We start from the raw sequence: 11316 nt of genomic DNA, 5'->3' as shown, positions 1-11316 counted from the left end.
TATAATCTCACCTCTCATATATGTGCCCTAATAAAAGGTCAAAGCCTCAGTGACATAACTTGGAACTGACTCATAACTGACACTCTAGCAGGTTTTAAAGAGGCTGCAAACTGCATGCTATGGGATTGCACATCTTTCTCCCCTGGAGCAGTTGCTGGATTCCAAGTGCTAGAAAATCAAAGCCTGTGGGTTAGTCGTACAACTTCATTTGGACGCTGCCACCAGAGCTCCCTTGTGCCTTTGTAGTCATAATGTCTGTGTTACTGGCTTATGTACGTGCTTCATTGTACTTTTTGAATAAAGTCAACTTTAACTCTTCAGAAGTGTCTGTCACTCAAACTCCTGTATCACTCACCTTTGAGTGCTGTAGGGCTATCTCTGTTTAATCTTTTAAAATTATTGATGTGAAGCACGTCATGGCTCACAGATGCAGGAAATTCCATGCTAGGGGGAGTAGCATCAAGAGGCAAGGATGTGTCTCTTGGGAAGGGAAGCACAATGCTATTAAAAGTATCAAGGTGGGAACAGTGAATGTGAGTGCTTGTGCTTCAGGCATATGGCACTTGGCAATCATATAATCCTCAAAAACAAAGGGGAAAAGCCTTCTAAATGTTAAAGGATCAGCTCCTCCGAAAGCAACAAGGTTTATGAACAAACAAGGGGGGACTTCATCGATATGGAGAAGTTGCTAATAACATGAGCTGAGACCCAGACACAAAAGCACTTGCCTGTCTGCATACTAACAGTCACCACTAAGATGTGAAGCTTGGTCAAGATTCTGAAAGAAAATCAGGACCCGAATATGATACGCTATCCACTCAGTTCCAAATCCCTTTTCCCATAGATGGTGTCATTGGCATCAAGGGAGGTGTGACTGTACATATGTGTACATACATAATTGTATCTACATCTATTTGTGTGCACATATTCACACATATTTACCTTTTAAAAATGATAGTATTTCTGTAGGGTGTGCATTCCATAGTGATTTTATCTTATCCTTTGCTTATTTGAGAAGATGGCTTTTGCATTCTGTTGAATATATGCTCTTCTTAGGTGTCGTGAACTGAATATGTCTCATAACGACCTCATGAACAACAGACCTGCACCGTGCCCTGCTCTGTGCCATCCTCATCATCTGTGACACACTTGAGCCCACTGCTGCAGTCACTGTGTCAAGTCATCTCATTGGGGATCTTCCCTTCTTTCACTGACCTTCATCTTTACAGGCCTGATGTCCCTTTCCAAGGAATAATCTCTTCTGGCAACATAACCACAGTATAAGAGCTGGAGTTTCTTCATCTTTGCCTCTAAGGAGCACTCTGGCTGCACTTTCCCCAAGACACATTGATTTGTTCTCTTGGCAGTCCCTGGGATACTCAGTACTCTTCTCCAGCACCACAACTCAAAGGCATCAGTTCTTTTGTCATTCTTATTCATTGCTCAGCTCTCAGATGTGTAACAGGTGATTAAAAAGACCATGGTCTGAATCATACACACCTTAGTTTCCCCCTGACATCATTGCTCTTAAGTATCCTAGAGAGGTCTCTGACCAATGCAATACATCTCCTGATTTCCTGACTGCTGGTAGCAAGGATGTTGATTGTTGCAAGCAAGATGAAATTATGGATAGCTTCAGTCTTTTCTCCACCTCTGTTGGCCCTGTGGTGAGGAACTTTGTTTTCTTGATGTTGAGATGTAATATATATAACCGTAGTAGATGTAGAAATAGTTCTTAATTTTCTCCAACAACCATGTCAAATTCTCACTTTCAACGAGTAAGGTTGTATTTTCTATTTAACACAGTTTATTGCTGAATCTTCCTCTTATTCTGATGCCACATTTCCCCCCACCTCCCAATTTCATGAATTATTTGCTCAGCATTACAGATTGATTAGGTATGGATACACACCTAGTACACACCCTTCCTGATTTTCAACCATGAAGCATTCCCTTGTTCAGTTTGGACAACAGCTTCTTGATGTAGGTATAGATTTTTCTTTTTCTTTGGTATAGATTTTTCATGAGAAATTAAGTGTTCTGGGATTCCCGTTCTTCTCAACGTTAACCATGATGTGTTATGATCCACACAGTCAAATGCCTTTGCATAGTCAGTAAAACACAAATAGACATTATATATTAACACGATTAAAAGATTTAAAGTAACTATTTCTTTTTTTAAAAAAAAATTGAAAGATTTGAACAGTTACTTCTGTTAGGTCCATCCTAGATGAAAGAAGTTGCTATGGAAACAGCCTACTCAGTTTTGGCAAGAGGTGATCCACCTTGATGACTGATGACCAGTTTCAGATAGAGGATGTCTAGGACTTGAACACAAGGATTGGCAGAAACCATTCATGTCTCCTTTGGGCTTGGGAAGGCCCATTTCACCCTTAGCTGAATTTTGACCCTATGGGAAGCCATCCAAATTCATTTCCATTCTGTAGATGCCCCCACTGGTCCACCTAGGATGCTCAGCAAGCCTTTGACCATCGTGATGACTAAACACAGAGCTCCTTCTCTGGGTAGTTTGCTGGAGTCAGTTATTCAGACTTGAAAATGTGGTTATCCCAGGCCCAGGACTGCAACTGCCTGCCCTTGGATTCCAAGTCCCTCTTTCTCATGTCAAGTGAACTAATGTTAGCTTAGTGCGTAATGTATACTGTTTTGCATACTAGGGAGTTTGATGATGAAAGAAACTAGAATGGTCTCAGAATTTGGGAGACACCCGGCAAGAGAAATAGAGTGAGAGTGGGAAAGTCTAGGAGGAGCTCCTGACCCAGGTGCCAAACCAGAGGAGATGACCAGGAGAGAACGGAGGGGGAACAGCTAGTGGAGACCTAAGGTTGAGGAGGAGTTAGTGAAGGAAGAATATGGCAGTTGCCCTCACCCCCACCCCCCCCAAGCTTGATCACTTCCTGAGAAATCTGGTAACATCTAGGCTGGTCATATTAAAGATTAGACAGTGGATCCTGATAAGTGTCTGAGCCTGATCAAAATAGTTAAAACCTAATTTAATCAACACGCCAAATTCTGAGAAACACCATCTTAGTTCTCCCCAGGACCCCTATGGGAAGGAACCCCCTCAGACTGTCCGCGTGCCATTTCGATCTTGTCTGCGTGCTATGCGCCCAGGTCACTTGGTGTTCCTCTTAGACTGTGCAATAAAGGCCTGTTTGTTTCTTGGGAACAATTTCTTTCTCTCCCTCACGCTTTTTTTTTATATCTAACAGTTAGCATGGCCACCCAGGCTTCTAGAAGAGTGTTTCAGGAAGAGGAACGGAGCCAGTGAAGCCTCCGTGGAAGGGAAGAGTTAGGAAGTAGTTCTCCAGGGCATTGCCTGGGAGGTAAAGTGTAGTGAAAATGCTGGAGGGAGTCCCTGTGGGAGCTCATCTGGGAGGCCAGGGAAACCACAGGGAGAATTGGACTTTATCCTGAGGGCTCTTGGGAGAAGACACAGGCTTAAAGTAGTATAGTGGCATTTTCAGGTGTTTGGTGTGGTAAAGTGACTTTTGATGCTGTGTGGAAAAAGGTTTTGAGGCAAGAAGGCCAGTGAAGTGGCTCTTGTGGTCATCCAGGAGTGAGAAGAGAGCGACCTATTGATTGGTGTGGAGATTGAAAAGTGGGACCTTTTCCAGCCAGTAACTGGAAATGTGTGTGCAATGTTGAGAAATTCAGAACATCGTACTGCCTTTCCTTTCTTTTCTTCTATTTTAGTTTTCGTTTATTTGTTTACTTCCTTGGAAAATGGATGTGGAAATGTCCCTTTGGCTTCATTTATCTGAAGGACCCAGTGCACTGCCAAACCCTTTTCTTTGGACATAATTGCTCCTAACAGGGTAGAGGAAGGGAGTGTAGAGGAAGCCAGACTCTTGTCCAAGTGGACGGAAGGAGGAAGATTGCCTACCGTTACTTCTCTTGCTGCTCCAGAATGCTTCTTGCTACCTTTTTGTGTGTGTCTCTCGGGAGGTGGCTGGGGATGGAATACTTAGAAAACTGGAAACTCTACTTTTAGAAAATTGCTAACCCAGAAAACTCATCTTCTCCTTCTAACGAAAACAACGTCAACAACTGATTGCACTGAATCAGAAACTACTCCTCACTGACCATCCAGCTGGCTTTCAGAGTCTGTAAGTCACATGGGGAAGAGATTGTCCGTCTTTTCTTCTGTGGAGCAGCTGGTGGATTCCATCCACCTGCCTTTAGGTTGGCAGTGCAATGCCTTAACTACTAAGCCACCTCTTCTTCTGAGCCCTCTTCTCCCTCAAGGTTTGTCTCCAGAGACTCTAAAACTAGAAAATTCCAATTTCCCCCTGCTTTGTCTCTTCTACCTTTCTAGAAACCCACGGTGGATTTGTTAGTAATAAAATAGAAAGGAATGTTTGGCAGGATGTAACCAGTTTTCTATAGGAGGAAATCCATTTAAAAGGAGAAAGAGGAATGGGGGACAGGAAATGCATTTCTTTTTCCTTAACAATGTGCCTTTCAGTGTGCTGGGAACTTACTTAAAGTATCTCATTTAGTTTTTAAGAACAACTAGGGAAAGTAGGTCTTATAGTCTCTGTTTTTTCCATAGGAAATTGGGGCTTAGAGAACATAAACCTTTGGCCCTTGTTTGGGAAATGCATAGTTGCAGTTAATTTCTATGTTTTTTTTCTACTCTGTGTCTTTTTTGAAATAACAAACATGTTCCAGCCTCTTCAGTGTTATCTTAAAAAAAGAACAACGTAGGGGAGCTCTGGTGGCCTAGTGGCAAGGAGCTGCAACTACAATCCCAGAGGCATACGGTTCGAATCCACCAGATGCTCTGCCGGGAAAAGGAGGGACAATCTCCTCCTGTACCAGTCAGATCTGATTTGACGGTACACTCACACAAAAATAAAAAAAAGAAAAAAAAAGAACAACACAAAACCAAACCACGTCTCACTCCTGTGGGTTTCTAAGGCTGTGAAGCTCATGAAAGCTGACTACTACTACACTCTCTCATTTTGACGTTGTTGACCTCGACCTGCTGACTTTTTTTTTTCTCAACACCTTAACTCTTTCAACGACTTTACCTCTAGAGTTTCCCAGATTCTCTAAGCAGTTGAGTTAGTTCCAGATCCTAGTGTCTTCACTAAAGGATTCCGTGGTTGTAAATAGAAGTGGGAGGAAACTACTCATTTTTATCCTGTGGAGCAGCGGGTAGGTTCTCACCATTGGAGATGTAGCTTTTGGTTAGCCCAACCCCTGAGACTGCACTCCCAGAGCTGCTCCTCAGATCTATGGGAACCTGGACGGATTCTTACAGCGGCTGGTCAACCAAGTGGTTACTGAAGAGCAGCTTCTGCTTGAGCAAATCTAGCTACTTAATTATTTCAGTGTTTCTGGAATGCGAGCTCTACTCTAAGCCACTTCGAAGCATATGCCTCGTAACATTCTGGCTCCCAGTTGAGGTATTTAAACAATGAAGTGGAAGGTGATATGTGTTGGTTTAACCCTCCTTTTTTGGAGTGAGAAACTTCGTGGGGGTCTGCTTTTCCCTGGAGGTTTGCTGAGCAGGTGATGAAGAATTAAATTATAAAGCTTGTGCCTTTAAAGGAACTCCTGATGTATTGTTTTGGGTTTTTGAAATGCATGAAGACAGAGTATACAATGAAAGAATCTTTGCTGCTCTCAGACATTGGAAATTCCTTCCATTTCTTTTCTCTTGTCTAGAAGTTTTTGTGGTGGAGAGCTAATATTGTATTAGAAATTGACCTTTGCCTTGAGTTTTGATTTAGATTCAGAATTTGAGACTAGTACTAGATGTGATCCCCACAAGGTGTTCCTACATTATTTGTTCTCCATTTTTGTTCCTGACACCCCCACCCACAATGATTAACTGAGACATTTTAAAAGTAAAGCTGGTTTCAGGGACTTGGTAAGGGTTCAGGACTACCAAGTACCAGTGGGCCTTAGTTTTATCTTGTTTATGCCTCCTTTCTCTTTCTACTTTAATTTCCTACTGCATCTTTAGCTTTAACATGGGTATTTTACCACTTGGGAATATTCCAGCAGTTAATACATAGAGCTGCAATTTATTGCCTCTTAAAAACTACTGGAGAGTCAGCTAAGGGTAGGTTCTGACTTGAGGCTACACAGTAACAATATCATTGGGTGGGCAGCTGACACACTGAGAACATTGTATCCTGTGTAGGAAACTGCCCCCCCCCCAAAAAAAAAAACCACCCCAAAATCAAACAACAACTATCTTGCTGAAAACTCATAAGGCAATTAAATCAGGAATCAACTCATAGCTGACCTTGTGGTGGCTGGTCAAGGCTCCTCTTTCCCTCCGGATTCACTGTGGGTTTGAACCACTAAAGAGAGACACTGCAAGGGACCCTAAGGACGACATCACCAGAGCTCCCTAACACGGTGAAACAGCCTTTAGAGGAGTCATGTATGTGGGACACCTGACAGGGACCAGGTGGTCAGGTGCAGTTAGAGCCAAGCCAGAAGTGTGCATATGTCCTGACGGTTGGAGCTTGTCGGCTTCCCAGACAATGTGAGGAGCCTGCGTAGCTGACTTGTTTCTCTGTAGGTTACTGTTTTCTTGCCACAGAGACACAGTACTAGGATTGTCTTCACCACCTGGGAGCCGGGTGTCAGTGGCGTTGCCTTGGTGTTTTCCTTGCAGTCCTCCAAGACGTGCTGTGTGGCTCTCTGGATGGGAAAATGGATTGAAAAATGGGGATGGTTTTATTGATGTCATTTATACTGGGAAGGACCCAACCTGGGCAGATGAGGGGATTTAGACCACAGCGAATTTCCAAGAATAGCATTAGTCACTCTGGTCTGTGAGGCATACATTTTAGATGCTGCTAACACGCTATCTAACGAGAACAGTTTTTTAGAGAAGAGAGGGAGGACTCCGGGATTCCGATGCCATTTCCAGCCTCTGTACTTTGGCCACCCAAGATTATTTGTCGAGTCTGTTTCACAGGTGTGTCTCACTCCCAAATGATCACACCATTGTATGGAAAATGATTAAGACCAAAATGACTGGTCCTAGGTTTCCTGGAGAATTCCATGGCTGAGAATTGAGGGTCCCTGATGTTGGGGAGCAGTCCCGGCGCAGACGCGGGGGTTTGGGTTCTCAGGTGAAAGGGCCTCAGCACTGGCCCTCATTGGTGTATGACTTTGCAGTAATAACCGACAGCGCTTTCCCCCTCCTGCTTTATCTTTCAGTTAATGACCAGCCACAGCGTCCCTGCTGTGAGCTTCTGTCACTGCCTCCGAGGGCTGGGCTCCGGAGCCACACTGCAGGTTGCTGTGGGTGCCGCTCAGGTAACATGGCGTGTTGGCCTCAGCTGAGGTTGCTGCTGTGGAAGAACCTGACTTTCAGAAGAAGACAAACAGTAAGCTTGGTTTCCTTGGGGTGGGGTGGGAATGGAGTTCTCGTGTGCTTCTTTCAGTGGTTTGGAACTGGGTGTGTGTGAGGAGGAGGACAGTGAATCATTTTAACTTTCACAAAGTGACTGAATGAAACAAGACTGTAGCTGCCACTAGGGTTCTGGAACTTATTCTAGAGGCCAGCCTGGTAGACGTGCTCACTTTGATTTGGGAAAGGCCCTGGATGTGAGTTCTGACCCTTGGAAGCTAGCACGGACTTGTCCCATGGCCAGAGTTGTCTCATGGCCATGTAGTCTTTCTTTTTGCCCATAGCCCCAGCAGCCACCTCACTTTGCAAAAGCACCAGATGAGTATTTCTGGGAGGTGGGAGCAAAATGAATGAATGAATGACCCAGCTCTTAGGAATCAATGACTGGATCCTTGAGTATCGGTCTAAATACCCTCCTTCGACTTTGATCACAGTCCCAAGGAATACAGTGGCTGAAACGTGATTTTATTACTAGGAGGGCTCCATACCATTTTCTTTCTAGATGAGCTAATAATTCTTTGAGTAAAACCTCACAGTCTTCCTTCATGCAGAGGTGAACAGTCTGTTTCTACAGAGGAGGGTGCAATGGTGAAAGCACGGTGAGCTCCTGGGAGCTCAGACATCAGCACTTGGCTTTTTTGTCTTCCTTTGTGAGGGTTCTCATCCAGTCTCTTGGGATCACCTGCATCCCTGTGCCGTAGACATGTTTATTTGTTCACGGCTTTGTTTTTTTCCCTAAGTTCAAAGCCTGCACCCTAACATGAGGGTCTTAATGAAATGTAACATGTATGTCATAAAACTTACCATCTTTTTCAACTTAAATTGCTATGCGGTACCTTGGAGATAGTTTTGTAAAGTGTTTTCTTAAAACGCAGTAATTGTTTTTTTTTAAATGGTTTTAATATATTCATTCAAAAATGTTGTTTTCTACTATTAATTAAAATTGATCAGTGCCTTTTACCATCACGTCTCACTGAAATCCTTGTTGCACCTTGGCTCTTCCTTCTTCACCCTCCCCATCGGTCCACTAATCTCTGCTGCCCTGGTATTTCCCTCCCGCCCCTCCCCCCCATTTCCCCCACTCCTTTTTCTTCCCTCCCTCCTCCTCCATTTGAACAATTATATATCCTGTTCCAAGTTGCTAATTGCAGTACCTGTGTTGTCTGTTTTTCTTCCCAAATGGATTGTTCTTCCTGTGAGCTTTACAGTGTTCATTATCTGTACATTCCCTTTCTGCTCTCCTCATCCCTGCAAACCACAGTAACTCTTAGAGAAAAGAACAAAATATTTTGTTTCCACCAGATTGTTTTTATTATAGTGTTACTTAACTAGGTATGTTTGTGAAACTAGATATAAAGACTTTATTATACCACTACATAATCCATACATACTTAAACAAAACATTAAATGCTAACAAAATTGCAAAACTGGTACTGTTCAAATTAGGACTTTTAATGTGGTGACAGAGAGGATATTGTAGCCAGATTACAGGCGGCAACACGAAGATGGTAGCATATGTCATAGTGCTTATGCTTTGAGTTTGGCCAGATTGAACTACAGTGTTCTACAAGTTCAGTTCTCCAACCATTTGCCGTTTGAACAACTTTCATTTGATGTCATGTGGCTTCCCTTTGGCACAGTTATCATTCATAGATTGAATCTGCATCTGTCTCTTTTCTTATTAGACTGTTATGGTTAGACTGATGCCAACCCAATCTGCAAACACAAATATAAAGGTGGGCTTCGAAATCTTGGCCTAGAACTTGTTTATAAAAGGTAGGCATTCAGAAAATACAGAGAAGTTTCTCAGAATATATTTAGATGGCCACTGAAATGAAAACACAAAATATTTGAAAACTTTTCTAGAGACCCTGGAACCCTTATGAATAAATATATATGTGTGTGTGGTGTGTATAATTTGTTGCTATGTATTGTTAAGTCAGAACCAACTCATAGCCAACTCACACTCACTCGTGTGTGTGTGGCATCCACTTCCTGAGTAACATGCTTCCGGAAACTCTATGAACTTTGATAAATGTCAGTATTTATAGAAAGCCTTCAGGCCTTTGTTCATAGGATCGCTATGAGTCGTGCTTGACTTGAAGGCAGTCATATATATATGTAAGAAACTGCTGTGCGATCCCCAGAGCACACATTTTGAATCCACCACCTGCTCTGAGGGCAGTTTCCTCCTGTGAGATTAACTGTCTCTGAAAACCAGCTAGAGGGTCAGCTATGGATTGGTTCTGACTTGATAGTATACAACAACAACAAATATATATGTTAGTTTGAGAAACAATGATTTTGTCTAGTTCTTCAAGTTACAAATGTGTAACCTGAATTCCAAGGTAATGAAGCAGCAGAAGCAGGGGCTAGAATCCATCTAATCTTGTTGTTGTTGTTGTTGTTATGTGTCGTCGAGTCGTTTGCGACTCATAGCGACCCTATGTACAACAGCCCTAAACCCTGCTCTAGCCTGTGCCAAACGCATTGCCTCTGACAGACCCATCCCAATTACCCCAGTCACTGAATCAATTCACTTCATAGAGGGTCTTCCCCTCCTGTGCTGTCCCTCACCCTACCAAGCATGATGTCCCTCTCCAAGGACCTGTCTCTCCTTACAACATGTCCAAAGTATGTCATACGAAGCTCCACAATCCTTGCCTCCAAGGAGTAGCTTGGTTTAACCCTCTCTAGGATGGATCTGTTTGTTTTCTTGGTAGTCCAGGGTACATTCGATACTCTTCTCCAGCACCACAGCTCAAAGGCGTCAATTCTTCTTCTATCCTCCCTAGTCACAGTAATATTAAAATATTTTCTATTAATATAGCAAAACCAGTTAAGAATGTGTTGCCTTGTGGTAGGAACTCCATGCTTTGATACTTAGATTGTTCTAGTTAAGACTTTAAGAATTACTATTACTTCCTGACTTTATAGTTGACAAAGTTGAAGCACGAAGAAAGTAAGGAAGGAGTCTGACATCCAAACCTGCAGTAAAGGTAGGGTTTAAGCCAAGATAATCTGACTCGAGATTTCCCCATTATTGTTGAGTCAGTTCTGACTCATGCTGGCCCTTCATCAGATTTCTGAGGCCGTAAATCTTTATATGAAGAGACTGACTAATTTTTCTCCTCAGCAGTAGCTGGTGGATTCATTCCTTTATGTTTTGGTTAACAGCCCAGCATGCAACACACTAAACTCCACTTTCATCTTATTAAGTTACCTTTCAGTAGCAGTATAATTTTCTATCCTTGGTCCCCAAAACTTTGAGCTTTTGGCTTCTTTCTGGGTTTCTCCCTGTCTCTGAAGGTAACTCACAGGTTCTGGTGTTCCCAAGTCCTATATGCTCATCTCTTGCGTCCATTTCTTGACTCTCAAGCTATCCAGAGTTCTAGCTTCTTCTGTGCCTGATGGCAGCAGTGTGTATGATGGGATGCCAGCTCTGCCATGGTGTATGTCTCAGCCTGGGAGTAGTGCAGAAATTTGTACTATCTTAGCAGGGTGAATCTCAGAGTTACTCTAGTCCAACTCTACTATTTTACAGATGAGGAAACTGAGGCACAGAGCAGGCAAGTGATTTCCTCAAGTTAAACCACTTAGCAACTGAACTGCTAGGACTTGAGTTGAAATATTCAAGACTCAGGCCCTTTTCATATGTTTGCATTAATCCTTCCTTCCTTCCTCCCTTCCCTTCCCTTCCTTCCCTTTCTTTCTCTCCCCCCCCCCCCCCCCCTTCCCCCCCCCCCTCCTTCCTTGACACATCCATCCCCAAAACATCTGTGAGATAAAACAGAGAAGGTCTTATGAATTCAGCTCATACTCGGCCTGTGCTCCCACCCCGAGCAAGCGAGACATGAATCACCGGCCTCTCCAGAGGGGCCCCGGCCTTTCCTGAGTAGCTGCGTTTGATT

At 43.3% G+C, this 11316-nt stretch overlaps 1 protein-coding gene across 2 annotated transcripts in view; it reads left to right on the top strand.

Annotated features, from left to right (window-relative positions):
• ABCA1 (ATP-binding cassette, sub-family A (ABC1), member 1) overlaps window positions 1-11316 on the top strand; it is a 166645-nt gene that overhangs the window by 24794 nt on the left and 130535 nt on the right. Inside the window, exon 2 of one of the 2 annotated variants that reach the window (XM_006886906.1) lies at window positions 7213-7382. In XM_006886906.1, coding sequence (XP_006886968.1) covers window positions 7317-7382 — 66 coding nt within the window. In that variant the 5' untranslated portion in view covers window positions 7213-7316. Of the gene's footprint in view, window positions 1-7212; window positions 7383-11316 lie in introns of those variants that run through there. The other variant, XM_006886907.1, reaches the window with a different exon arrangement.

The sequence above is a fragment of the Elephantulus edwardii genome, unplaced genomic scaffold (genome assembly GCF_000299155.1).
Source record: "Elephantulus edwardii isolate Elephantulus edwardi_28Jun2011 unplaced genomic scaffold, EleEdw1.0 scaffold00052, whole genome shotgun sequence".
NCBI lineage: Eukaryota > Metazoa > Chordata > Mammalia > Macroscelidea > Macroscelididae > Elephantulus > Elephantulus edwardii.
Note: the sequence above shows the minus strand (reverse complement) of the source record. Positions and strands in the feature narration are given on the sequence as shown.